The sequence below is a fragment of the Corvus cornix genome, chromosome 1, assembly GCF_000738735.6.
Source record: "Corvus cornix cornix isolate S_Up_H32 chromosome 1, ASM73873v5, whole genome shotgun sequence".
In the NCBI taxonomy this organism is placed as follows: domain Eukaryota; kingdom Metazoa; phylum Chordata; class Aves; order Passeriformes; family Corvidae; genus Corvus; species Corvus cornix.
In genome coordinates, this window is record NC_046332.1 from 16806075 (window position 1) to 16833975 (window position 27901).

At 55.5% G+C, this 27901-nt stretch overlaps 3 protein-coding genes across 11 annotated transcripts; 2 read left to right on the plus strand and 1 right to left on the minus strand.

Annotated features, from left to right (window-relative positions):
• Positions 1–33: 33 nt before the first annotated feature.
• LOC104686976 (short transient receptor potential channel 2) lies at positions 34–4781 on the minus strand. Of its 4 annotated transcripts, XR_005602666.1 has the most exons (11): positions 4697–4781; positions 3711–3815; positions 3291–3429; positions 3041–3196; positions 2527–2684; positions 2247–2323; positions 1898–2100; positions 1750–1804; positions 1183–1264; positions 895–1034; positions 567–657 (listed from the first exon to the last, which is right to left on the minus strand). XR_005602666.1 is itself a non-coding variant. In XM_039557137.1 (10 exons), the coding sequence occupies exons 2-10, from the start codon at positions 3753–3755 to the stop codon at positions 455–457; spliced, it is 1203 nt and encodes a 400-aa protein (XP_039413071.1). In that variant the 5' UTR covers positions 3756–3815; positions 4744–4780; the 3' UTR covers positions 34–454. The 4 variants fall into 4 exon arrangements, 3 of the variants coding, with proteins under 3 accessions (XP_039413071.1, XP_039413079.1, XP_039413063.1); XM_039557137.1 differs by lacking the exon at positions 1750–1804 and having other exon boundaries at positions 34–657; positions 4744–4780; XM_039557145.1 differs by lacking the exon at positions 1750–1804 and having other exon boundaries at positions 34–657; positions 2527–2681; positions 4697–4779.
• RNF121 (ring finger protein 121) lies at positions 4718–20449 on the plus strand. Of its 6 annotated transcripts, none has more exons than XM_039557162.1 (9): positions 4720–4843; positions 9726–9763; positions 12022–12163; positions 13595–13749; positions 14235–14342; positions 14797–14917; positions 16911–17060; positions 18683–18809; positions 19131–20449. In XM_039557162.1, exons 1-9 carry the CDS (start codon positions 4751–4753, stop codon positions 19202–19204), a joined length of 1008 nt encoding a protein of 335 aa, XP_039413096.1. In that variant the 5' UTR covers positions 4720–4750; the 3' UTR covers positions 19205–20449. The 6 variants fall into 6 exon arrangements, with proteins under 6 accessions (XP_039413105.1, XP_039413096.1, XP_039413090.1 ...); XM_039557156.1 differs by having other exon boundaries at positions 4728–4843; positions 16911–17044; positions 18708–18809; XM_039557176.1 differs by lacking the exon at positions 4720–4843 and adding an exon at positions 4878–4970 and having other exon boundaries at positions 16911–17044; positions 18708–18806; positions 19117–20449.
• A 103-nt stretch (positions 20450–20552) lies between these two features.
• Positions 20553–27563, plus strand: LOC104686977 (interleukin 18 binding protein). Its single transcript, XM_039557188.1, has 6 exons — positions 20553–21865; positions 22029–22091; positions 22289–22354; positions 22592–22721; positions 22832–22958; positions 25373–27563. Exons 1-6 carry the CDS (start codon positions 21739–21741, stop codon positions 25769–25771), a joined length of 912 nt encoding a protein of 303 aa, XP_039413122.1. The 5' UTR covers positions 20553–21738; the 3' UTR covers positions 25772–27563.
• The last annotated feature ends 338 nt before the right edge of the window (positions 27564–27901 follow it).

The following is a 27901-nucleotide window of genomic DNA, read 5'->3' on the forward strand; positions in this document are numbered from 1 at the left end:
CTGAGGGAACATTTTTAAATGTTTCTACTTGTAAATAAAGTGTATTTTTCACCTGCTCTGGAGGTCCTGGCTTCCTCCTCCTACAGTCGACATGCACTGGAACCCTTATCAGGGCCTGAGGGGAGGAAAATCATGACCTCCTCCTTGTCCTATCAATGTACAGGGTGTCCCAAGGCAGGATGCTCACCCAGGGAACCTGCTGTAGTACCACACATAGTGCAGATTTTTGTCTTTTTTCTTTCTTTCCTTTAACTTATTCTTCTCTAGTAGCAACTCCTGCCATTACAGTGTTTCAAACACCACCAAACTTGGCCATGGGTTTGGAAGCACCTTCTCCATCCTCATACCAGCCTTTCCACAAAAGTCCTAGGGCTGCAATGTCTCTGCCCCTTGGAGCACTGCAGGTTCAGCCCCCGGGGATGGTGACACAGGGTTTGTCCCCAGCTCTGTTGTCCTACTGCAGGCACTGGGGTGAGGACAGGGCCCTTGGTATCTCCCCACAGTTGCTGGCATGCTGCTCCACCTCTGCCATGCCAAAGGGCAGCTGACAAATGGGGCAGGACACCCAGGCATCAGAGGACAAGAAAGGCCAGGCTGTGGTGGGGTCTTCTCCACACTGGGAGGCGTGTGTGGGGAGCAGATCCAGCAGGAAGTAGCCTGTGGAAAGGGAAGGTGATGTGGTTGTCACAGGCTTGCTGGTTTTGAGATAATACAGAGTTTGGACTGACACCCTCCCTGATGGTTCTCATGGCAGCCTAGGATACACTGTGATGTCCCTCTTGTGCCAGGGCACCAGCAGGAGCGATGTGTCCCAGCTATGGAACAGCCACCACTATCCCCATTTGCTGCTCAATGTCCCCTTGCCACCAGAGGACACCCCTGCCAAGCACCCACCTGAGCAGATGGGGCAGACGCCTGTCTCCCCATCACTGCTGGCCTGTCCCCTGTCATTCCTCCTGATGTGTCTCTCTCGGGGGCTGCGGGCTCGGGCTCTTCCTCTCACCCTGGGTGACCTTGAGGCAGCAGCTGGAGCCCTGCAGAGGGGTCACATGCTGAAGGCACCCTATGCCATATTCTGCCTGCCCAAGAGAGTGAAGGGCTGGGCACAGAGCTATCTGGGAAAGACTGAGTAGTAAGTGGCCAGGGTGAGGGCAGGAGGAAGACAGTGATCCGAGGGATTACCTGCCAACAGGGCTGGGAGCACAGTGCCTGTCCGGCTGCCTGCAGGTGCTTGGGGGGGCTGCAGAGACATCCAGTGCAGAGCCTGTGGAAGAGCAGGCAGGCAGGAATCATGGAGACACAGGACAGTTTGGGTTGGAAGAGATTTTAAAGCTCATTTTGTTCCAAGTTCCACCCCCCACCATAGGCAGGGACACTTTCCACTAGACCAGGTTGCTCCAAGCGCCTCAAACCTGGCCTTGAACACATCCAGGGATGGGACAGCCACAGGTGCTCTGGGCAACCTGAGCTGGTATTTTACCACCCTCACAGAGAAGAATTTCTTCCTAGTATCCCATCTAACCCTGTCCTCTGACAGTTTGAAGGCACTGCCCCTTGTCTTGTCCTCTCAGGCCATTGTCCCTCTCCTGTTCTTTTGGAGCCCCTTTAGGCAGTGGAAGGGGCTCTCAGTTCTCCTCAGAACCCTCTCTTCTCCAGGCTGATATCCCAGCCTGCCTCCACAGCAGAGGGGCTCCAGCCCTCAAGAGCATCTCCATGGCCTCCTCTGGACTCATTCCAGTAGCTCCTTACCCTTCCAATGTTGGGGGTCCCAGAACTGGAGGCAGCTCTGCAGGTGGGGTCTCATCTGAGCAGAGCAGAGGGACAGAATTCCCACCTTGCCCTGCTGCCCACAGTGTCTGGGGACAAACCCAGGACACAGCTGTGCAGATTCACCCACCTGGCACTGCAGGACCTCCCACGTCCTTGGCCATGGACTCCGGGTGACTCCCCAGAGTGCTCGTGCCAGCTCTGGGCCTCAGCCCCTGGTTCCGTGCTGCCAACAGCACCATCCGGGCAGAGCGGCTGAGGTGGGCTGGGCTCCAGGCAGCTGCTTCCAGCTTCCACAGGCGGCTCCTCAGCTGCTCCTCCTCCCTGGATCTCCTGAGAACAGGGAGTGTCAGCCTCACAGGAGGAGAAAGCTGGTGGGAGCTGGGGCTCTGGGTGCCAAGGAAGCACTTCAAGGGGCTCCAGGCCACACTGGGACAGTGTGGGGGACAGGATGGGGTGGACCAGACCAGGCCACTTACAAGCATGGTTCAGGAAAGGAAGTCCGGTGAAAGGCAGGGCTGGAGCACCAGGGTCTGTCTGAGAGCTCAGCATCCTCCTGCAGGACAAGGGGAGGCCACAGGCAATCGAGACAGGTACCTTGTGCCCACCCACCACTCTGGGCATGGCCCCTGGTCCTGGTTCAGCCCAGCAAGTGCCTCCCATGCTTTCCATGGGGCACAAGTGGTGTCCATGGAAGAGCTGCCCCTTCCTGCTGCCTCCCCATGGAGAGGGGTACATGGAGGTGGGAGAGACACCTACTGCATCCAGGGATGGCCGGGGGGGCTCAGGTTCCTGCTCCTGTGGTGTGCGCAGGCGGATGAAGGAGAGCCCGAAGCGGCTGCACAGACTGAAGGGCTGGCTGCAGGTGAGCCGCACACGGTCCCACTTCTGCCCCACTGTCAGCTCCAGGAAATCTGCTGTGGGGGAGAGCAGCTGGGGTGGATGGGGCACAGCAGTGACCACTGTCGCAACACCACTCCTGCCTCTGCTTGGTGCTCTGTTGCTGTGCCACCCAGGACATCTAAGGGATTATGGGCACAAGAGAGGCCGGGGCAGTGGAGCAGAGCTGGTCCAGCTCTCCTGAGGCCATCAACAACCCTGACCACTGGTCTACCTGTGCCCTTGTACCTTCCCATCAGCCACATCCTACTGCCAGCCCCCCATCTCACCCCACAGCCAGCCCAATTCCATCACCATTCCCCCACGTCAGCTCCATCCCACCACCAGGCCTACAGCTCTTCCCCATACCTTTTTCCTTTGGATCAGTCCTTACCTTCCTTAAACATCCTAACCCCACAGCGATTCTGGTCCTGCTTTGAGTCAGCTGGTGTCATCAGTGTGACAGTGGGCACCAAGGTGAGATAGGGCTGGTCACAAGGCCACGAGGAACGTCCAACCTCAATCTGCAGAAAGGCGCTGCCGTAGTTCCCTGGGGAGCAGTGAGAAGGACAAGGCAAGGCAGTTCAGAGCTGCTGACCCAATTGTGGGGCACTCCTGCATGGGGGTGGGGGACAGGGAAGTACCAACGTCAATGTAGCCAATGGGACTGGCTCTCTCTAGCTGCAGCTCCACACTCAGCTGCCTGCTGTGCTCCTTGGGGCAGCCAAGCCAGGGCCGTATGCCATCCTCACTCAGCAGGTTCTCTGCCGGGTACTTGGGGTCCTGCACACACAGCAGGGACACAGCATCATGCACCCTGAACACCTTCCCCTCCAACTCCAGCTTGCTCTGGGCACAGGGGCAAAGCACAGAATTATCTGGTAACCCACAGGAACAACACCCTATTTTGAGAGAGCAAGAATCACGAGAAATTCTTGCCCTTCAGCCTAACAACAGCAGCTAGTGCTGCACCCTGTCACATCCTGACCCACCTCTTCAGAGACCCCAGCAGCTCAGAGGGATTGCCCCCCACACCAAGCCCCCCAGAGGAAACTCCCAGGCACCTGGGAGGAGAAGGACACCACATAGCTGATTTTAACTGGAGCCATTCAGGATCCTCTGGAGACAACACTGCCAGACTGTAACTTCTATTCGGATCCCTCCAGTGCCTGGTGGGGAGAGGACAGTCTGATAGGCTTGAGCGTCTCCTAGCTCTGGAACCATTCAGCAGTTCCCACCGCCTCAGTGCCCCCCAGACCTGCCCCACCACCCCTCAGGCTACTGCCCCAGCAGTAATCCCCACATCTGGCTCACAATCCCCCAGCCCCGAGCAGCCACCCCTGTGCCCTCAGCTCACCCCATAACCCCCCATTCCCGCCCCATTCTCCTACCCGGGTGCCACCCATATCCATCCCACAAGCCCCAGCCCTATTCTATCCCTCCAGTGCCCTCAAGTCCCTCCCCACAACTCCCTTCAGCTCCACGCCCCGTGTTCCCAGACTGACAACAATGCCCCAGAGCTATTCTGCTATCGCAGTAGCCCGCCAGTCCTTCCCCACTTTCCCAGCCCTATTAAACCCCTAGCTCTGCCCCACAGCCTCTCCACGCCATTCCCCAGCCCAGTGCCACCCAGTCCTTCACCCCGCAGCTCCCCATTCGCACCGATCCCGAATTTCCCGCCACCCACACCACGTGACCCGAGCCCCGTGGCCGCTTCCCGCTCCTCACCGCCCGCCCCGCCGCTCCCGCCTCGCTTCAGCCCCGACCCCGACCCCGCTCCGGTTCAGGCCCCCGGCCCGGGGCAGCCGCGGCGCCTGACAGAACACGTAGTCCCCAGGCAACACCGCGCCACAGCCCCGTGCGGGTGGGGCTCAGGAGCCATCTGCTGCGCGTGCCCTTTCCGGAACAGCGCGAGGCGGTAGCGGAAAGGGGCGGGCGGGGGCAGGGCGGGGCGGGGGCGGGGCGGGGGCAGGGCGGCGGCCCGGCAGCACGGACTCTGCCGGCACCGTGGTGGGAGGCGGCCAGTGCTGCGGCGGGGCGCCACACGTACCGCTGTGCGCCTGTAAATCGCAGCCGCTCCCAGCCGTGACAGCTCACCGCTTTTATGCGCCCGAAGTGGCGCGTCTGGCAGCTGCTCCACTCCTCCCCTCTCCTGATTGGCTGTTGGGGCAGCGCCGCGCCCAGCGATTGGCCCAAGGTGCGGCAGCTTGCCCGGTGATTGGCGGACCGCGGCGGAAAGAGCTGGCTACTGGGGGGGGCGGGGCAAGATGGCGGCCGTGCTGGAGGTGGAGGTTGGCGGCCCCGTTGAGCGTGAGGTGGAGGAGGTGCGGGGGCCGAGGCCGGTGGGGGCCGGGCTAGGGGGAACCGGGTAGGGCAGGGGAGGCGGGGGCGGGGAGCTTCGGTGCTGTGGGGCCCTCTGTGGAGGGGAGCCGCAGCGGACGCGGGGCCTAGGGGACGCGGGGTCTGGGGGAGCAGGGTGGGGGTGAGCACTGAGGAGCTCTGAGGGTCCTTGGAATGGGACGGCGGCGGCTCTGGGTCACTCTGAGCTTGTAGGGCTTTGGGGCAAGTAGATGTGGGGAGTGTTAGGGCTGGGGGAGATCCTTGGTGTAGGAGGACATTGGGGGTCCTGGGGAAGCGTGGCACTGGGAGCTTCGGAGGGCCCATGGGGCAGGGGACAGTGGGGGTCGGGAGGGCAGGGATGGAAGTTCAGCTCTTTTTCCCGTGCTGGCTTTTAAAGGTTCCTGAGGATGAAAAACTACAAAACTGTTTAAAAAAAATCTGTTTGGAAAGATGGAATTGGAATCAGGGTGGGTGCGTCTGCCACAGTGTGCGTGCCACTTTCCGGCACTGGTGCCCTGGGCTCTTCACCGTCCCCTGTGCTTCATGCTTGGGAGTTTTTCTTCCACTTGTAGAGAACCAGGAGAACCTGGTTCCATCCTGTCTGCACTGTGGGAGCAGCAGCACAGGGGGCATAAGTCACTTAGCTGGTACAGTCAGGTATTTTTTTGTGCTTTTCCTCAAGAATTGATGGTGTGGCTTAAAAATTCTCAGATGCTGATGGTTGTTTTGGAGAAGATTCCTGTCAGGGCCAAGCTGTGGAGATTCCCTGGTGTATGGCTGAGCTGTGGAAGCTTGTACCTCCCTGTGCCCTGTGTTGCTGCCAGAGAGTGGGTGCAGTGGGGTGATGGGAGGCTTAAACCACAGATCAGTCAGTCTTGAGTTGCTATTGGTTATATTTTAAAATACTCGTTGGTGACTTCGTATGTAAAAATGTGGAAGATCCGAATCTCTGATCCTCAGAAGCGAAATTCCCATTTTTTATTCCATCAGGGGCTGACAGAGAGGGCGTCATGAGGAGGTGTATTATAGGACTGTGCTTATCCCTGTGATTCCACAAATTGTTGGTACAAAACCCATCTGCTTGTGTTGTCCTGAGGTCTTGGCAGCTCTTTGGGCAGAGCAGATTGCTGATGAGCCATTCGTGGTGGGAACCTGAAAGCAGTTTAACATTCCAGTGGAATAAAGCTGAGTGTCCCGTGGCTCTGGCTCTGCCTGTGGGGAGGAAAGGTTTCATTTCCAATTATCCAAATGTTTGATCAGTTGGGACATTTCTGCTCCCTGCTCCATATTCCTGCACTGTCTTATGAGTAGGAAAAATGCAAAATTGAGATTCCAAAATCTCTTCAGACTTTCACTAAAGAATGTGCCTCTTCCCAACCTGCTTTGGTTGGACTTAAAATGCTGTGGAGAATTATCTTTCTCTTATTTTAGGTTATTCCTGGTAGGTGCTGGGAGTCAAAGTTTGAGGTTGGGGCTATGGGAAAGGTGAGATCAGGGCTGTCAGTTGCTCTGGAGCTTTGAAATGAAATCAGCAGCTGGTTATTCTCCATCCTCAAGTCATTCTTCTTTCCTCCTTTGGAGATTTAGAGCATAAGTAGATTATAGCCAGCTCACAGTGGCATGTATGTTTGCCCAGAGATCCTCTCAGCTCCCTGGGCTGTGAGGAATGTGTGGCTCCAGCTTTGGTGGTATCCATATCAACAGCCTTTGTGTTTTCTTAGAGGAGGTTATTCCTTGACTGTCCCAGTGGTGGAGATCACAGTTTTGTGGAGGCTTTTGGGCATCAGCCCCTGCAGAAAACCGGGGAGTGGCACAAGGTTCTTCCAAAGGCCGTGATACCACATCCAAGGAGAGGATTAGACTTTAGTCCTAGATATCCAGTTTCTCCTAGTCATCACCCAGAGGAGGCTGAGGTTTTTGAGAGAATCATGAGTCACAGAGGAGACAGGGAACAGAAGAATTATTAATTACTTTTTTTAAACAAAAAGTTAGTCTAAGAACTGTAGTTGGTTGCACACTGGGTTCTGTGTTGGTGTGGCAGCTGGAGGGTGCTGAAACAGGAGTGGGCTAGTGCTGAACACCTGGTGGAGCTGATCTTCAGCTGCTTCAGTCACCTAATTGTTCTTGTCAAAGCCCTCTTGGTAAAGGGAGACTTAGGAGTAGAGGTTCTTTTACCTAGCTGTTGGGGTTAGAAAGAGACCCAAAACCCACAAAAGACCCAAAACCTGTATGTTAAAATAAGACAACCCCAAACTAGAAGTGGAATGAATGCTTGCTAGCAAGAGCAGGTGCTTCCTTCACCATTGCTGTGCATTTTTAGCCCCAACCCAAAACTTCTGTGTTAAGAGAGTGTGCAGATCAAGGAGGGGTTAACTGGAAGGTCAGATTCAGGGTGGCTGCTTTGCCAAATCCTGTCTGACAGTCATCGGATCCCTCCCAACATCCCTTCTGTCACATCCTGGCCCCCCTCTTAATAAAGTTATTTCAGGAGCTTTGAGCTCTGGGGAATCTGGTGAAGCTCAGTCCTAGGTAATTGATAGAAAATTGTGTCCAATGGATCCCTGGTTGGCTTGGGAGCACAGCTCGGAGGAAGCCCTCTCTGAGCAATGCCAGCAGGATTTCCACAGGGGTTGGGGCTGAGGCAGCTTGAGTTAATTTGTTGGAAGAATTTGGAGATTCAAGGAAGATGCCAAAGGAAAGAGGCTGGTAAGTGTCCCAGTCTCTAAGATGGGACTAACCCTGTGGTTGTGGAGTGGCTGCTGGTGTGGTACAGAGAAGTGAGCTGAGCCACTATATAGGAATGAAAATACTCGCTGTGGTTGGAAGGTGCTTGTCAAACATCTTCATTCAGCAAGGGTTGGGGCAGAGCCTGGGAGGAGTGGGGATCTCCTGGGGGGAGGCAGCAGGAGCACCTGGGTGACTCCCAGAGCTCGCAGAGGGGTTGACCTGTGCTGGAGCCAACAAGCACTCCGGGTTTCTCAGCTTCTCCTGTGTGCAGTGACTAGCGAACATTCTAAAATCTCCTTTTTTCTTGTTTATTTGGAGCAGTACTTGCTCCAAATTACATCACAGCTACTGAACTGGTGGATCTGGACGTGGCTGCTTTAGGAACAGAGGTGCTTGGGGAATTTGGTTGATATAAACACCCTTCTTGGTGTCAGGTTGTTACCACCTTCCCTTGGCTTCGGACGCAAGCCAGAGAGGTCCAACAAGGATTTTCATAGCTCTAGATTTTGCATCTAAGTCCTGAAGTGTTTCTTCAGGACTTGATTCTCAAGGGCTGAATTTCTCACAGGTGTTGCTCTGGGGTGAAGCTCAGCAGATGTTCCACATCGGGCAGACAGATTGCTGCTGTGTGTTTTTCCCTATCTCCTCACCTGTAATTAGGTGCCACAGAGGAAACAAGGCAGCTGTGCATTCTCAGCTGAGCCTGGCTGTGATCGGAGCTGCTGCCTGGGAGACACCTGTGTGCTGGTGGTGGTGACCAGGCAGGTGAGGTGACTGACTGCAGCACCAGCCTGGGGAGAGCCCTGGCAGAAAGGTTGAAGCCAAGCCTGTGGCCCTGTACCCAGTGGGGTGAGGTGGAGCTCGTTCCTGTGTACACAGTTCTGGTGTGTGCAGGAAAGAGCGATAACAGTCCCTGCTATGGCTTGTTTCCAACCTTCATCTCCAACACCTCAGCAATGCTGGAGTGTCTCCAGCACTGTGAGGATTTTTAAACTCCACGTGTACGTTCCCAGCTCAGATGAATTGCTCTTGGTTTAATCTGAGTTTGTGTCTCACCAAGAAAAGGTGATGGGAAGAGCTGCGGGATTCCCTCCCTAGTGCCGTGTGTCAGGGTGTGCTGCCCAGTCAGTGAGCCCCTGTGGGGACATGACTGGTGCTGGAGGCTCCTCAGCAGTTAGGTGAAGATATCGAGGGAAGGTTTTGCCCAGAGAAGCTGTGAAATCCCCATCCCTGGAGGTGTTCAAGGGCAGATTGGACGGTGCTTGGAGCAACCTGGTCTAGTGGAGGTGTCCCCATGGCAGGAAGGTTGGAGTAAGATGTGCTTTAAGGTCTCTCCAACCCAAACCATTCTGTGATTCTATGGTTCTATATAAAGCTCCAAGTGAAAGCAGAAATGCAGTGTTGAAGCTTCCCTTATTCCTCCACTGTCCAAAAGTGAGAGTATTCACACTTTTTGTGAGTCTTACGGGAGAAGATGGAATACAGGTATCCATTGTCAATCCTCACTAATAACAGCAGCTCCTCTTGCTCTTTCTTGGTAGCTCCTGTCTGTAATGTTTGGGAGGAATTTCCAGCTATCTCAGAAAACCAAGGCCTAAATCTTTATTTTTCTGTGATTTTGGCACTGGTTTGTTACTGGTGTGTGACATACTGTCCCCTGTCCTGCAGCCTACAGGGATTTTGGACTCCTACCACTGGTGGGAGCATTAGCTGCACTGGGATCACCACTCTGTGCCCTGAGATGCCTGGCTGGGTTGTGAATGTGGAATTTAAGCCAGTTCTTTGGTTCTGGTGGCATGGGATGGTGGACAGAGCCTCGGCTCCCATAAAATATGGTAGTGTAAGTGGTGGAGGAGCAGGGGGAGTCTCTGCTCTTCCCACTCTGCCTGGGAAGGTGAAGGACAACTCTGGGCGGTGCCGGCACTGTGGGCATGTCAAGGTTTGTTATTTAAAGCATCTGAATCCAGTGTTTCCCAGCAGCTGATTTCATGGGTGTTTTTTTTTCTCCTTAGGTTGATCTTTCACACTTGTCCCCAGAGGAGAGATGGAGGTGAGTGTTTTGGGAGCTGATTTGGAGCATACAGCTCAACTGAGCTCCTGCTACTGACCAGAGCTACCAGCAGCCCAGCATGTGTTCACAGTGGGGCAGGAAAGGGTCAGCATTTTTTTTGGGAGGGAAGTATGAACTGTCTTAAAAGGCAATATTAATGTTTTTTTATTTTAAACTGCTGCTAAATATAGAATCACAGAATAGTTTAGGTTGGAAAAGCCCTCTGAGATCATTGAGTCCAACTGTTCCCCCATCACTGCCGAGGCCACCACTAAACCATGTTGCCAGGTGCCACATCTATATGTCTGTTAAATCCCTCCTGGGATGGGGACTCCACTACTGCCCTGGGCAGCCTATGCCTGGGCTGGACAGCCCTTTCTGTGTAGAAATTTTCCCAATATCCATCCTAAACCTCCCTTGGCACAACCTGAGGCCATTTTCTCTTGTCTTGTTACTTGTAACCTAGAAGACCAACCCCCACCTGGCTCCACCCTCCTGTCAGGGAGTTCTAGAGAGCAAGAAGATCCCCCCCAAGGTTCCTTTTGTCCAGGCTGAGCCCCCTCAGCTCCCTCAGCCAACTCTTCACCAGACTTGTGCTCTTGACCCTTCTCCAGCTCTTTTGCCCTTCTCTGGACACCCTCCAGCCTTTCAATGTCTGTCTTATAGTAAGGGGCCTGAAAAATTCCTCTTTTTCCCTTAGCCAAACCAGTTTCATCTAGATGCTTATTGAAAATCACAGTGAGGCTGGACTCTCAGTATTGCACCATCACAGGCTGGGGGCCGAGTTGCTGGAGCAGCTCCATGGAGAAGGGTGTCGGGGTCCTGGTGGAGAACAAACTGTCCCTGAGCCAGCAGTGCCCTGGAGGCCAAGGAGGCCAATGGGATCCTGGGGTGCATTGGATAGAGCATTGCCAGCAGGTCAAGGGAGGTAATCCTGCTCCGCTGCTCAGCTCTGGTGAGGCTCTTCTGAAGTGCTGTGTCCAGTTCTGAGCTCCTCAGCACAAGAGAGACATGCAGCTCCTGGAGCAGGTCCAGCAGAGGTTACAGAGGTGATGAGGGGACTGGAGCATCTCTCTTACAAACAAAGGCTGAGGGAGCTGGGCCTGTTCAGCCTCAAGAAGAGATGACTGAGAGGGCCCTCATCCATGTCTGTCAGTGACAGGGAGCGGTCAGAGTACGGACCAGGCTCTGCTTGGTGGTGCCCAGCAATGGGGCAAGAGGCAACAGGCAGAAACTGATGCCCAGGAAGTTCCTTCTGATCATGAGGAAGAACTTCTTATCTGTGCAGTGACCGAGCACTAGAACAGATCATCCAGAGAGGGTGTGGAGTCTCCCTCACTGGGGATATTCCGGAACCATCTGAATGCGAGCCTGTGCTATGTGCTCTAGGATGATCCTGCCTGAGCAGGGAGGTTGGACCAGATGACTGACTGTGGTGCCTTCCAGCCTGATTTTGTGATTCTGTATTAGTTTCTAGAGAATGACTTAAAATCAGAGAATTCGGCGTATTTGTTGGGTTTGGATGTTTTTTCCTCTAGCTTCTTGAACAATATTATCACCTGGAGACCAAGACATAAGGATGTCACAGTTCTTAATTCCACCTTGTTTTTTGGTCAAACAGCACAAGGCTGGGCAAAGAAACCCCGGGTGTCTGGCAAGTATCAGTCTGGAAATCACTTGTTCCAGCATGCTCAGGGTGGAGAGAAGCAATTCGCCGGGGTTTGGGGGTTTTGCCACGTGTTAGCTGTTCCCCCCACTCTCCACCCTGACCCTTCCAGCCTTTCCCTTGTTGGACAGGAGGGAGAACAGTGTTAGTGGTCCCAAAACTGGGCCGAGGGTTTGGTATTGAGAAATAGCACACACTCTGGGTCAAACAGTTGCAATGTGCTCTAGAAAGCCGCTGCTTGATCAGGATGGTTGAAAGAGATGACCTCGCTGGTGGTGCCTTCTAACGTTGCCCCTTCTGGGACTGTGAGTTATGTCGACTGTGCACTCCATGTTCATTAGTCCAGGTACATCAGTGGGAGTTCTCCACCTCCTTCTTGCTCAGATGGGCAAAGTGTTGTTCTTGGCTTTCACAGTGTAGAAATGAGCTGATCCCAGAGCAGCCTTTTGTCCCTTCTCGTCTGGATTGTTCACAGCTACAATTCTTAGTGTTGTTTTTCCATCTGGTTTTTCTGGCTCTCCTGAGGTGTTTGTCCCCCAGCATGCAGTCTGTGCCAGCGTGCTCTTCAGCCGCCTTTTCCTGGTCGTTGCAGGGTGGAGCACGTACGGATGCATGCCAAGCACCGTGGGCACGAGGCGATGCATGCCGAAATGGTCCTCATCCTCATTGCCACGCTTGTGGTGGCACAGCTCCTCCTGGTTCAGTGGAAGCAGCGGCACCCTCGCTCCTACAATGTAAGTTACCCCCACAGCCGTTCTGCCCCCGACGCTGGATGCGAGTGTAGAACAATGCCCTCCTTTTGCTGATGAGAAAAGTGTTCCTGGTTTTCCTGTTGTCTGGTGTTGTGATTCCCTTGCTTTCCCATCATTCTCTTGTTTCTCCCAGCATGTGGGGGATTCTAGCTGGGGATGAGGATGGATGAACCTGAAGGCCTCAGGTTTCTGTTGGAAGTGATGCCAATAACTCGGTGTGATGTAGTGCTTTGACATCAGGGATGGACAAGCAGATCCTGGGGGTTGTCCTGAGGGAAACTGCATTTTGTGGGTACCTCCTTGGAAGCAATGGGGGCTTCTTGCTGCTTGCAGCCTGGGTTTGATGGTTCCTGCAGCACTCGGCTGAGCAGACCTGCCACTTGCTGATGCCACCAGCTTGTCTGGGTCTGTTAGTTACCTGAAGCAACTTCACTCTGACTTCCTTGTCATAATAATAGTAATAATAATATTGTATTTAATGTTTCCAGGTAGTACCTGTAGTCCTCTGTGAACTTTAAACCAAACTTGTTTGCCTGTTTCCCTCCAGCAGCGCTGTAGGAGCTCAGCTGCACAGCTGTAGATCCTTTTGGGAATAGGCTGTAGTGCAGAGGCGAGCCAAAACCTTCTTGCCTTGGGTAATACCTGTCTGAGGTGTCTGTGGTTGCAGCGTTGGGACCCTGGGAAGGCAAAGGTTTATGTAGCTGCCTTACAACAACTAGCTGTGTGGATCATCTCCCATACATTTCTCTGGAGATGATTCCTCTGTGTTCTCCCGCCAGCTGTACCCTTTGCTACCGAAAACCATGTGGCTGCTGCCTCTGACTCCCTCACAAAATCATGGAACTGTTTGGGTTGGAAAAGCCCTCTGGCATCATTGAGTCCAACTGTTCCTCCAGCACTGCCAAGCCCTGCACTAAATCATGTCCCCAGGTGCCACATCCACACAGCTTTTAAATCCCTCCAGGGATGGTGACTCCATCACTGCCCCAGGCAGACTGTGCCAGGGTTTCACCACCCTTTCTAGGAAGAAATGTTCCCAGTATCCAACCTTAACCTTCTCTAGCAAAACTTGAGGCCTTTTCCTAATGTCTTGTTACTTGGGAGCACAGACCGAGCCCCACTTGGCTATAACCTCTTTTCAGGTAGATGCAGAGAGCAGGAAGGTCCTCCCTGAGCTTCCTTTTCTCCAGGCTGAGCCTCCCCAGCTCCCTTCAGTTGCTCTGTATCTGACTCATGCCCTCAGCTGAGCTTTGAGCTCTTCTTAGGTGCCACAGGTCAAACCTCCCCAGGTTCCTGGTGCAATTCAGGGCCATTTGATGCAGGCAGGAGAATGGCCGCCGTGACTGACAGGGTGTTTCTGATGTCTGAGGAGCAGAGCAGAGCAGCTCCAAATGCCTTTCATCTGTTCTGCAGATGGTGACCCTCTTCCAGATGTGGGTAGTGCCTCTGTATTTCACTATCAAGCTGAACTGGTGGCGGTTCCTGGTGATCTGGGTGCTCTTCTCAGCAGTCACAGCTTTTGTCACCTTCCGGGCAACTCGAAAGCCTCTGGTACAGACAACACCCAGGTTTGTCTGCTTTTCCTGCGGAAGCTCCTCAGCCCCAGGGTAACCATTACAAGGAGCTCTTTCCAGTTTCCCTGCCACAGATGTGTGTTAAGCTTTGCACCCTGGGAGTGTGAGAGCCCTGCACATGTGAAAGGGTGTGAAGCACTTAGCTGGCTGCTGGCAGCCAGCCCACTGTACCTGATACCCGGGTTGGGGGTGGAAAGGTGGATTCCACGTGGGCTGGTGTCCTCACCCAAGGCATTCCCAGCATGCAGCATGCTTCCTTATGGCCTTTGGAGATCATGAGGTTTCTAGTTTGGAAGTCAAGACTGTGAGCAGCCCATGACAGGTTGAATTAGCAATGTAAAGCTCTTGCCCATGTGTAGGGGTAGGTGAAGTGTCTGCAAAAACTCTACAGGTGTGAAAAATAAAACTCTTGAATAAATAAAACACTTTCATTCAGGAACAAATGAAGTCATTAAATTCTTTGTTTTAATTCTTTCCAGGCTGGTTTATAAATGGTTTCTACTAATATACAAGATCAGCTATGCTACTGGGATCGTGGGGTACATGGCTGTCATGTTTACGCTTTTTGGTCTTAACTTATTATTCAGGTGAGTGAATCTTTCAGCTCCCACTGCTGGGGCGATGGGGTGGAACACACTTTTGGCTATTACTTTGGAAAAACAATTTACTTGGCAATCTGATTAATGGGGCCAAAGAGACTACTGGGGTGTTCTTTCACTCCTGGGAGGATCAGAGGTGAGGTGCTGGTACCTGAACTGGTCCAGATTGCTGGAGAGCGATCCTTCCAGCTCACTTGTTGGCAGCTCCCCCAGCTCTGTGGTGTCCAGCCTGGGGGCAGCAGTGGCATTTTCTCTGCTATACTGATGAAGAGGAACCTGCAAGAAGCAGCCAGCCAATGGGTCGTGGCAGAGGGCGCTAGCCCAAACCAGCTTCATGGTTAGAGAGGTCGACTACTTCTCTGGAGTAATACATTCTCTGGAATATGATTAGAGTGGCTTTGCCCTCAAGAAAAAAAATCTGTTGATGGTTTTTCTGTTGTAGAATCAAACCAGAAGATGCGATGGACTTCGGCATCTCCCTCCTCTTCTATGGTCTTTACTACGGAGTGCTGGAACGGGACTTTGCTGAAATGTGTGCGGATTACATGGCCTCAACCATCGGGGTGAGTTCACGATGGACTGTCCCCCAGGCCAGAGTTGGGCCCCATGTCAGGGGGCCTGAAACATGTTGGTCTCAGCAGCAGCTTTGGCTTCCCTCAAATGGGAATTCCCCTCTCAAGGAAGGGTCCCTGGATCTAATGTAACAAGAGTTGCTCTGAGACCCTTCCTGAAGAGTGAAGCCTTGGCAGGGTCCCGTCATCCCCGGAAGGACAAGAAGTTCCTCCCTGTGAGGGTGGTGAGACACCGGCACAGATTCCCCAGAGAAGCTGTGGCTGCTCCATCCCTGGAAGTGTTCAAGGCCAGATTGGATGGGGTTTGGAACAACCTGGATTAGTGGAAGGTGTCCCTGCCCATGGCAGGAAGTTGGAACTGGGCGATCTTCAAGGTCCCTTCCAACCCAAGCCATTCTCTGATTCTATGGAGAAGTGGAATGATCTGTTTAGCCCTGCTAAACTGGCAAGTATTTCTCTTCCTGGGCCTTTAAAATCTCCAGTGCCAGTGAACACTCCCATTTCTGGGACCACATTGTGCTTGTATTAACTTGTGACCTGCAGCCACCAGGGAAGGATTCACACTGTGGGCTTCCTTCCTTGTACCTGGCTACAACTTTTGCTGTCCCTGTGGACAGAGGACACGGTGGCCTAAATTCTGTAGCCCGCTCACCTGGTATCAAAATAACCCACTCCACTAAAAATACATGACCTAGGACACCAGTGGAGTAGGTCATGTTTCTTCTTTTCAGCAGCTGTTTAGGGTCTTGGACTTTGTGTTTCCTCCTCCTCTTCCTCCTTTCTGAGCTTTCTGCTGCTGCTCCTCCTTGAGGTTCTGGTCCAGCCCCTGTTCTGCCACACTAGGACACCTTGGCACAGCTTGGGTCTCTCTTAGATCCCCAGGGCTCTTGTTGGATGCTCAGAGCAAAGCTGTGCCAGGGCTCTGTTAGAGGCATGCTTTGCTGATGATACTAAACCAGGAGGAGCTGTGACCTCTTTGGAGAGAGTTGGGCAGACAAGAGCTGAGCAAGCACCAGCTGTGTGAAATTTAACAGGGGCAAGTGCCAGATTCTCCACCTGGGGTGGTGTAATCCTGGTTATAGGTACAAATAAAGGAACAAGAGTCCGGAGAGAGTCCTGTGAGTTTGAGTTGACAGCAAGTTGAATATGAGTCAGTATTGTGTCCTGGCAGCTAAAAGGGGCCAACTGTGTCCTGGGGTGCATCAGGCACAGCATCACCGTTTGGCCAGGGGAGGTGGTTGTCCAGCAGTAAGATATGAGGAAGTGGAGTGAAGTGGACATGGGGTGAAGGTTCTTTACCCAGAGGGAACAGGCTCCCCAGGGACATGATCATGTCACCAAGTCTGCCAGAGTTCAAGGAGTCTCTTAGTCATATGGTTTAGTTTTAGGTAGTGCAGTGGAGCAGGGAGTTTGACTCAATGATCCTGAGGGGTCCCTTGCAGCTGGAGTGTGTGGGACCTGGTTTTGTGCCTGCACTCTGCGTGTTGTGTCAGGCCTGTGCTGAGCCATCAGGCTTGGAAGTGGAGGAGGGTGGCTGCTCTGTGCTTTGCTGAAGGAGTGTCAGGGACCTGCAGGGCCAGAGGTGGGGGCTGTATCTGACTGGCAGCCCAAGGTTGTCATTTTGGGTCAAAGCTGTGACCTCCAGCTTGTCCTGCTCTCCCCCAGTCTCTGCCCTGGGTGCACAGCCCTGGCAGGCAGCTGAGGACCCACCTGGCTGTCGGGGAGCAAAGAGGGGTGGCCCCTCAACATGCAGAGGGGGTGCATGGGGCTGGGGTGTGATAGGCCACTGCATCACTGAGCAGCTGTCCTGTTGTAGTTGTTTCCTGCAGCCGGACCTGTAACAAGGTTTTTAAGCCCCAAAGGCCAAGGCTGGACTCCTGGGGCGCTGACCCCAGCCCTCCTTAGAGCTTAGCTGTGCCACTGCGGGCGCGGGACACGTGCCCTGCCACTGTCACCGCTCTCCCTCTGCTCTGCCCTCGCTCAGTTCTACAGCGCCTCAGGGATGCCCACCAAGCACCTCTCCGACAGCGTCTGTGCCGTCTGTGGCCAGCAGATCTTCGTGGATGTCAATGAGGAGGGGATCATTGAGAACACCTACCGCCTCTCCTGCAACCACGTGTATCCTTCTCTGCAGGTGCCAGCCCCCTGCCTCACCGGCCCCATGCTGGGATGGGCAGCAGGGAGCTCCTGTCCCATGGCTTCTCCCGCACTGGGTGAAGAAATACCATGCTGGGATGGGCAGCAGGGAGCTCCTGTCCCATGGCTTCTCCCGCACTGGGTGAAGAAATACCTGTTCTGGGACTTGGGGCTGTCTGGCTGAATTTGCATGTGATCTGTGTCTGTGTCATCACTGACTTGGCATGGGAAGAAGTTTCCCTGAAATTACTTTGTCACCACTCACGAGTGGTTTTTTCCTCTTCCTTCTCCTCCTCAGCTACCTCTGCTCAGCCATGGAGCTGCACCTCAGTTTCTTCCTGCTTTTGATAAATCCGCTGTGACCCATCTGCCTGGCAGTGCCCAGCAAATGTTCAGGGGGAAATGATGGTGTGAGGTTGGGACATGAGGCATCCCTGCTCCGTGCCACACTGGCCCCTTATCAGAGACCCATTGCAGTGGGTCCTGAGTGTCCATAAGGAAGAATTGTGGGGAAACACTGCTGGCCCCCCTCTGAAAGCAGCCCCCTGGTCCAGCACTGCTGGTCGCTACCTGCTCTGGCCACAGCCCAGCAGATTCCTCCTTCTCCAGAACTCCTCCAGGGTTTCCAGCAAGCTGGAGTCACTCAGCCCTTCCTGTCAGCTGATTGATGTGAAGTGGGTTTTGAAAGTGGAAGTCCTGGTTGGTGCTCAGCCCCAGCTGGAGTGGCGGGTCAGGGTTTTTTCCCCATGATGATTCAGTGTGGAGATGGGATTCCTCTGGCACCCTGTGCATTACTGCCTGCAAGGTGGTTTCCAAACTGGGCCTGAGCAAAGGTCATGCTGTTTTTAGGCAAAACTCAGGGCCTAAATTTAACTCTTGGGAACTGTTGGTGAGATTTATGGCTGACCCTGTGCAAGGGCCTGGGACTGCAGCAGCTTGGGGTGGTGTGGCTGCCAGAGGAGCTGGTCAGTGCTCCTTGGTGGTCCTCAGGGGTGAGGGCTGGCTGGGCACTCCTGGATCAATGGCTCCAGGGCTGACAAGGGAGTGACTTCTGTTGCTGCTCCCTGGCATTCTTCCATGGTTTGAGCAGCAGAGATATTCTGGGGAAAGTTTATTTGCTCAGCAACACCCCTGTACATGGCAGAGTCAGCTGCAGCCGCCTCATGTCTTCCTGTAACTTCTCCAGGCTGTGCTCAAGTTGTGCAAATCCTTGTGACAGAGTACAGCAGGCACCTGTAAGTCAGACCCTTACTTACAGAGAAGTTCCATAAATGTTAATCCCCAAGAAGCTTTTGAAGAAGGCTTCCAAAATGCTTGCAATTCACAGATCTCTCCCAAGCTGTCCAAACCTTCCCAGTGCTTGGGCACCATCACTGAAGAGTTTCCATCTCCCTGGTGCCAATGCACTGGTCAGGGCCTTCATGCTGCCACCCTGGCTCCGTCCTGCTGCCCCATGAGCTCATTTCGCTGTCCCTGGAAGCTGCTGCACCTTCTAGGAAAGGGTTGTGGTTGTTCAATGCACCATCCTCACATGGCGGGATGTTTCCATGGCTCTGGGGGGACTTCCTCGGGCTTCGTGGTTTCCTCCACACTGAGCCGTGTATCCCCCTCTTCTTCCAGTTCCCCTTAACATGCCGCTCCCCAGGTTTCATGAGTTCTGCATCCGGGGCTGGTGCATTGTCGGGAAGAAGCAGACGTGTCCATACTGCAAAGAGAAGGTGGATCTCAAGAGGATGTTCAGTAATCCGTATCCTTTCTCCTGCTGGGAGCCAGCACTCTGGGAAGGGAAGCAGTGGGTAGAGCACATGAGGGGTGAGGGGCTTGTCTGGCACCCTGCGTAGGTCGCTGCAGCATGTGGCTGTGGCAGAGACCCTGCAAAACCCAAGGCAAGCCTGGCCACAGCCATCCCTCCATGACGACCCGTGTCTGTCCTTCCCTGGGTGCTTGTCCATCCCTCCCTGGGCACTGTGTTCTCTGTCCCTGCTTTGGGGCACCTTTGGGTGGCTTCTGGGTGGGTCACGCTCCTCTCACTCATTTCCCCATGGCTCTTTAACTCCTTCCTGCCCAGCTGGGAGAGGCCACACGTCATGTATGGGCAGCTGCTGGACTGGCTGCGCTACTTGGTGGCCTGGCAGCCAGTGATCATCGGACTGGTCCAGGGAATCAACTACATCCTGGGGCTGGAGTAAGGGCAGGTGGTGGGGAGCCGCAGAACCACGAGAGGACATTGCCACCAGGGATGTTGGCTTTGCTCCGTCACCTCTCAGGACCTTGGTCACCCCTGAGGACAGCAACATTGGGGCCCATCCTGCTGGGCCTAGGGGAGGATTTTTTTAAAAAGCAATTATTTTAATGAGCATATTTAAAACTTTCTATTGGAGCCAAAAAGAGACGCTTGTCCCCTTTCCCTGCCCCTCTCCAGCCCTTCGCAGTGCCCTGCTGGGCTGAGCTTTGGGCTGGGGACTGTTCTCCAGCTCCTTCCTGCCGCTCTGCCAGGGGAGGCCATGGGGAGAAGGGCCAAGGCTTTGCCGGCTCCAACGCCGGTACCCCAGAGCAGCCTTGCTGGCAGTGAGGATGGGATATGGGGGCTGCGGAGGAGAGGCTGGAGCCCAGCGCCCTGAAAGAGGGGATGGAAGGTCACCTGGCTACCCCTGGCTGCTGCATCTGCTCTGGGCACCATGGGTGTGCCAGGAGGAAACAAGCTGCTCTCTGGCATGCTGATGATGGGCTCTGCCTTGGGGAACCCTTTTATATGCTCCCAAATTTTCTGTGTTCCTCCCTGGAGGCCAGCGGTGTCCCGACTGCTCAGGGGGGGTCAGCCAAGGCATGGAGTGGGGCCAGTGCTGTTCCTCTCTGTGCCCTGTTGGGTGATGGTAATGGTACATCAAGAGCAGCCAAGAGTGGGTGCCCCTGCCCCAGGGCGCGGGTTCGCCCTCACTGGGTATTGCTCTTGGCACTGGAATAAAAGGGATGGAGTGAAGGTTGGGCTGGTGCTGGTGTTTCCCTGCCCCAGCATTACTCCATGACATCCTCCTGGCCATGCTGGTACGAGCCATGCCACAGTCCTGCTGGTGCGAGTGGCCTTGGGCTCTTTCTGGCAGTGAGTGGGGGAAAATTCCCCAATCCCAGGGCCAGTGGTGGTATTTTGGCATGTGAAGACTTGAGTCATATTCCCTGCAGGCACTGGGGCTGGTGGATGGCTACAAGGCAGCTCCTGGCTCAGGGGATTTGGGAAGTGGCCACAGTGGTGGCATGGCTGTGGGTGCTGTGTGGGCTGTGTTCCCCCCGGGGAACCCCAGCACCCTGCTGCACCCTCTGAGTTTTCTTTTGGGTGAAATCACATTGCAGTGTTGTGCCAAACACCAAAATAAGAGCCCTGGAAACGGAGGCGCGGCCCTGGGTTTTTCTTGATCGTCTTCCCTGCTGCGGGGCAAGGCCATGGTTCCTCCTTTCATCTGTCCCGGGGGAAGGATATTGCGTGGACGATGACCAAGCACCTATCTGCATTTCCTGCCCACCTCTTTCACCCTGTAGGATCCAGAGCTCAGCTGGTTGGTTGGTATTGGTGGGAGCAGGGAGGTGGCAGAGGAGCTGGCTGCTGCTTCTGGCTCATCACTGCCCATTGGATACCCATGGTTGCTGTGGGGAAGATGCAGCCTCTGGCCTCATCCCAGCAGGAGGTTGGGAATGTATCACGCTTGCCAGGTCTCCAAGATCACACTGCTGTTCCTGCCACCTTCCTGCTCTGCTGGGAACAGGGATAACAAAACTCTCTGGGAGTTTAGGGACTTTTCCAGGCCTTTGCTAGGGCCTGTGACTCAAGTGGCTGCTTCTGCCCTATGGCTGTGCCTGCACTGGCTCCCGGCTTTGGTGCTGCTGGGGAGTGGGGTGCAGGGGCTGGCCCCTGGTTTTGTAGACAGTGGATTGTTGAAACCACGTCTGCTGTCACGGGGCTGGCTCTGGGGCTGGGGCACTGCTGTGGGACACAGGAGAGGGCTTGCTACAGCCAGTCCCCTGCTGAGACTTCCCGCAGCCGAGAACTAAAGCCCTAGGGGTTTCTATCTGCTAAGATGTTGTCCTGCACCAGCTGGGCCACCCAGGGGCCAGCACCCAGGCTCCCCCAGCCATTGTTTATTCAGTCTCCTGGGGGCTTCACCCACCTTCCTTCTGTGCAGACCGTGCCTTGCCCCTGATCCCAAAGCACTGATGAGCAAACCAGCATGTTCAGAATCCTGTGACACTCAGCCGGCGCCCTATGTGCTGGACATTGGGGGGCCCAGCTGGGCCCCACTCCTACATCCCTGGGGAGCCCAAGGATGCTCCCTCAGGGGCAGGGGGGGATGTGGGGCGGGGAGGGTCATGGGATGCCGGTCATGGGAGTGCCTGAGGGTTGTGTACCCCCAGGTGCAGGGGACAGAGAGCCCAGGGACATGGAGTGCTGGGGACACTAGGCACGTTCTGGGGGCTTGGGGACATGGCGGCAAAGGACCCATCGACACACATCAGCGTCCAGGTGCGGGTCCCCGTGTGGTGGCGTCGCGCCACGTCGCCGCGGCCGGGACCGAGGGCGGCTCCCGGTGAGTCACGGCTCTGCCTCTCGCCCCTCCCCGGGCCGCCTGATAAAGCGCCGCGGGCCGGAGCGCCGCCGCCCCGTGTCTGAGCCGCGGTCTCTCCGCATGGACCGGAGCAGCGGTGGGCAGACAGCCTTGAGGAGCACCAGCCGCGACTTGAGGGACCCGGGGAGGAGGATGCTGGGGGGTACGGGAGCATCCCAGACTCGGGGGCTGCTGGGTGGATGCGAGGGTACGGGATCCTCCACTTGGGGGATGCTGGGGGGACCATGGCCAGCTGGGAGGATGCTGAGAGGACAGGACCATCCCAGGCTCAGGGAATGCTAGGGGAACCGCCCCAGTCTCATGGGGAGCATCCCTGTGTGCCCAGCACTGAGCTCCATTTTTGCCCGCAGGGCCCCTGGGAGCCCCCGCTTGGATCCTCCTGCTCTGCTGGGGCCTGGCCGCTCGCTGCACAGGTAAGTGGGGGTTACTGGGGGGCCGGGGAGCCTAAGGTCAGCCCCGGGCTCTATGCCCGTCAAGAGGCCTGTGCAGGGGTCTGGGGACAAGCAGTGCCCCTGTCCCTTTATGGGACCGTGCCCCCTCACCCACTACAAAAATGTGGGGTCTCGGGGTCACTCTTGACCTCCTGCCTCACCCCACTCTGCTCCCCCAGGTGCCATGGCCTTGCCGCCGCCCAGCATCACCATCCTGCGGATGCCGGCAGAGCCCCCCCCCCCAGGTGAGAGACCCTCGCTGCCATGGCAGGGCCTAAGGGTGGAGAGGCTGCAGTGGGGGTCAACTCCTGTGCCAGCCTCCAGCAGACACAAGGTGAATCCTCCACCCACAGTCAAGATTTCGGGGTGCTGATGAGGTGGGGGGATGTTCCCCTTAGTTGGGAAGGGGGGCTGTGCCTGTTCCTGGGGGGCACTGGGGAGCCTTGCAGCCCCCCTGACCTTCAGGCCCCCTCCGGCTGCAGGTGAGAGCGTGACCGTGTCGTGCGAGGCGTTGAGTGGACTGCCGGAGCTGACGCTGCTCTACTGGCTGGAGAACGGCTCCTTCGTGGAGAGCCTGCACCCGGACGGGGCTGTGCGTGAGGGGACAGTGCAGTGAGTGTGGGGACAGGGGTCCTGAGGGGCAGTGACAGTGGGGCAGCCCCGGTTGGGGCAGGGTCTGCCAGCCTGGAGTGGGCACTGATTGGTCCCCACTGGGTCCACAGAGAGGCGCTGGAGGGCTCAGGGTTGGCCCTGCACCGTGACCTGCACTTCAGCTCCTTCAACACCCAGCACCTGCACACCAACTTCACCTGCGTGGTGCTCAGTCCCCTCGGTGTCGACACCAGGGAGGTGCGATGGCCATTCCCAGCACTGGCCCCTGTCACTGGGAAGAGTGCGGGGCTGGGCTGAGGTGGGGGAGCAACTCATGCTGGGTGAGTGCCCTGCTCTGACAGCCCCACACCACTGCCTGGGCATGTGACACCTCCAGAGACCCGTCTCTGTTACCTGCTTTGGGGACTGCATGGCCCCACATGTGCTGGCCCCACATGTGCTGACCCCACTGTGAGTGGGGCTCCTGGTGCCCCAAGCTGAGCCAGGAGCGCTGCCTTGGCTGGCACCAGCCCTGCCCATAGCTGGCTCTGGGACCCCAGAGTTTATTAAACTACATCAAGGCTGCCCAGTGTTACCTGCATCCTGGAGATGGTGCTGCCCATGGGTGTAGAGGGCACCTGTGGGATGAGGAGGGAGGGAGAGGAGGTAGCCGTGGTGCCTGTGAAGGGCAGGATCCATTCCTGAACCCCTTCCTGCCTGGTGAAGGGCTGGAGAGCCACAGTCAGTCCCAGTTCTGCCCAGGGAATACCTGCCAGCATGGCTGTGCCCTGCCCTGGAGGAGGGGATGGGTGGGGAAGGCCTGGGCTGCAGGGGCCCCGGGAGATGGGCCCATCACATCCCTCTCTGCACCTGGGGGGTTGGGGCTGTTCCCCAGCATTGATGCCTTTTCGTGCTGGGTCCTAAAGTCCTGGTCACAGTCTTAGATTGTTGCTCTGGCTCCTCTGTAATTTGCCGGCAAAGAGAGGGGCAAAGCAAGATGTGTTCCAACCCAAGACTGTGAGTTTCAAGGTCTTTAGGGTCCCTTCGTGGTCGCCAGCAACTCATGCCTTTTCCTGGTCTTAAAATCAAGAGGCATACACGGTTAGAAGGGGAAAAGGGATTTTACCTTGGTATTTATTTTTAAGGATCCTTAGGTGTACACATCCAGGTCATATGCATCGAGATGCACCCCACTGAGTCTTTCCCTGTGTCTCTGTGTCTCTCTTTCTTCCCCCCCAACATTGGGTATAACATTATAGGTTTTACTAATTAGCATATCTATCAAAGATTCCCCAATGAGAGGCTCAAGTGAGCCCCCCTCCCCAAGGAACCTTCCCCTGGATGGTTCTATCTTGGTTTACAGAATATGTTCTGGAGAGGACCTTGGGGTCTGAGGCACACTGATCCCTAACTACGAAGCTTCTAAAATGTTTAGTCTCTTAGCTTGACAAACAAGTCCAAGAATGTAGGCAAAAAGCACTAGGAATACAGAAGTTGTAAAAGGTATAACAGGGGTATCAAAGAAAAGGCAAAAATCTTCATGGCATCAGCATGGCATTGCTGAGTCTCATCTGCTGCTCCATGGGGCAGCCCCCCTAACAATCCTGTGCTGGCAGGGCCCCTGCTCTTGGGTGCCAGCCTCCTTCTTGCTCCCTCAGGTGCTTGTGGGGGCTGCAACCCCCCTGGGCTGTGGGACAGGCTGGGGAACAGATCCCGAACCCCTTGAGCAACCCCTGGGCTATGGGCGTCACACTTCAGGATGCTCAGAATGTGAGGGATAAGGATGGGGGGGATGGAGAAGCCTCCAGATGCAGCCCCCATGAGCTGCCCTCATGGGGAGGGAGCCACAGGAGCCCCCTGGGGACACCCCAGTCCCACAGTGACTCTTAGGAGCCAGGGGAAGGCAAGCAGCGGCGCAGCCACCTGGGCAGGGACTCGCCCAAGGCAGCCCTGCTACACCCCCTAGGCTCGGTTAATGCCAGCCTCCATCCCTGGGAGAGCCTCTCACAGACCCCACACTCAGCTGCATCCCGACACCCCAGCTGCCACTCAGCAAAGGCCTCTGCCAGGCTCAGCCAATATCCTGGGGGCAGTGGCACTATGGCCAGGCTGAGCTGGGCACAGATACCTGCTGTGCAGGACTGTGTGTGGATATCTCTGTGTCCCCCATTCTGTCCTGCTGTCCCTGTGATGCTGGTGGCTCCATCCCCGACCCTTTTCCTTGCTGCAGTGTGATGGCAGCAGCATGCTCCTCACTGCACAGCACAGCCATGCCGTGCCATCTCATGTTGTGCCATGCCATGCTGTGTCACACTTTGCTGCCCATGGATCCTAGTGCAAACCCCAGGTCAGAGCAGCTCAGAGATGCTCAAGGCCATGGTGCCCATGGCACACGCCCCCATTGCCCACCCCACAACCAAGATCGAGACATCCCTGTCCTGGCAGGGCTGGTGGGACAGGACCATTCCCTGCCACATGTCCCCGTGGCCCAGTGGCTGGAGAGACTGTCTTGCGGGTTCATCACCTCTCACAAACTCACAGTTGTAGGTGCTGAGCACAGTCAGAAACAGAGCTGGAAGAGGGCGATGTCAACCACCTCAAACATCTGGAAAAGCGGGATGAGAACCTCCTTGTCCTCATGGAAGAAGTCCTTGGTAGGGACACTGTAGCAGGTCTCCATCACGAAGATGGCATCCCAGTTGAAGGGCAGGTTGCCTGTTTTCCAGAGAAAGGTGGAGGTGGAGCAGCTGACACGGATAGATTGGTGGCACTGGTATGCTCCTGTGGACACAGTAGCACCTAAGAAGGTGGGGGCCATGTCCAACACCATCTCCTTGATGAGGTGGAGGTCTTGCTGGTGTGGGGGGCTGCCAGCAGCCAGGGTCCTGGCCAGCAGTTGCTCCATCAGGGTAGATGCTCCATCAGGGCAGAGCCACCCTGAGGGAAGCCCCCAGATGCCACGGTGCTGTGAACAGGGAAGCAACTGGTTGCTCCTCAAGTGGCTGCAGAGGTGTGGCAGCAGGAGCAAGGTCAGCTCAGGGAGAGTGGCGGGGCCTGGGAGGGGCTGCTGAGAGATGCAGGGCAGGCTGGGGGAAAGCACCCCAGCTGCATCACAGTCCAGAGCCCCTCCTCAGCACATGTCCCAGCACTGACCCAGACGCTGATGCCGGCACCAGCTGAGACCTGCCCTGCTGTGTCACCCTGCTGGGTGGAGCAGCCCTACTGGGTCCCAGCCAGCAGCATGTCCTGACCCTCTGAGTGCATGGGTGCGGGGTGCTCCTGACCCAGCACGCAGTGCTTTCCCCAATCCCTGTTGTGCTGCTGAGGACAGCGTAGGCTGTGGCTCAGGTCAGCAGCAATACCTCTCCCTGGGGACCCAGGTCTGCACAGCAGGGTACAGCACGCTTGGAGGTTCAGAAACAAAGCAGTGGGACCATGGGACCAAGGCTCATGACATTGGGATGGCAGCCTACAGCTGGGCGCCAAAGCCAAAGTGAACCCCCAAGACTTTATCAGTCATGTGGCTCAGCCACCTCTGACTCCTCCTATGCTGGTAGCAGCAACTTGGCCATGCTCGCCCATCACCCCCAAATACCGGCAGGGTTCATGTCCATCAGGAGCAGGGTCCTCCCCAGATGAGGAGCCCCGTCAGCCAGCAGGGAGATGGACAACAGCCAGATATGGGGGTTATCAATGGGTGATGAGGGGTCAGGGGGATGAGAGCTGGAGGTGCTGGGGACACCGAGGAGGAGAGGTCCTGGGGCTCACTGGGATGGCACACAGAGGATTTGCTGTAGTGGGGGAAGTACAAGCAGCACTATTCCTGCCTGAGGGCAGGAATCCAGCTAGGGGGACTCTGGTGAGGAGAAGGAGACACTGTCCCCTCGGGGCACCTGGGACAAGAAGTAAGCTCTGGTGGGAGGAGAGCCTGGCCAGGGCAGCCCTGGAGGCTAAGGAGGAAGGGAAAGTAAAACCACAGGCTCCTGTGCTCGCCTTACTGTAAATTAGTCTGGTTCTCATTAGTGGTTGCTTCTGCTTACTGTGACCTGTGGGTATGTCCGTGCTGCAGCAGGAGCACCTCTGAAGGGAATGTGCCCCAAGGATAAGACCATGCCAGAGAAGGTACACCTTGAAGTTTTCTGTAGCTGTGCTGGAGGTCATGCTGGAACACCTGAAAGTGTGTGGCCATGCATAAGCCACCAAAGAGCAGGTACACCCTTAGAGGCACTGCAGCCATGCAGAAAGCCAAACTAGAGCAGGTATATGCCCCATCCCTGGAAATGTTCGATATTGGATAGGGCATGGAGAGCAACCTGGTCCAGTGGAAGGTGTCCCTGCTCATGGCAGGGGTTTCGAACAAGATGAGCTTTAAGGTCCCTCCCAAACCAGTCTGAGATTCTATGATTTTGTGAACATTTGTGGACATTTTATGGGCATTTTATGTACATTTCATAGTAGTGGTCCATGGATGAGGGGAATGATATCTGTGCATGATAGCTAAGGGTGGGAAGGGGGTGGTGGGTATTGGACCTGAGCAGGATGTACATGGCATAGAATAAGGGATGGAGAAGGTACTGTGTTGGGCAGAGGAGGCATTCCATTTGTTCCCTGGGGCTGTGGTTTGGATTTTTGCTGGAGGGAGCACTGATAAACCAGGGATGTTTCAGTCAGTGCTGAGCATCAAGGTCTTTGGTGCTCCTCACGCTGCCCCCCCAGCAAGTAGGGTGTGGGTGTGAAAGGAGTTGGAAAGGGACATGGCCAGGACATTGGACCCCAACTGACCCCAGGCATATTCCAAACCACAGGATGTCATGGTCAGCAGTAAAACTGGGGAGGTTGGTCTGGGGGGGCTACTGCTCAGAGTAGAAACAGGAAAGTTGTACAGACAAATCCCTGGCTTTAGGCCACCAACAGAATTTTTGGGGTTTTTGATCATGGGTCAGTTTAGATGACAACAAGCCTACTGGTGGCAGACTGGGTATACCTGCCTCAGAGGGAAAAGGATCTTTGTGCAGGAGTTAGCAGGCCATGTTGAGTGAGCCTTAAACTGGATTTGAAGGGGAAAGGAGGTAAAAACCAGGTCACTGGAGATAAGCCTGGGAGTGGCTTGATGCTGTTTGAGGGATGGTGTATTAGTGAGGTCGTTCAGGCTACCATCTCAGTAGATGTAGGGAATGGAGATCCATGAAGTGGCAAGGATG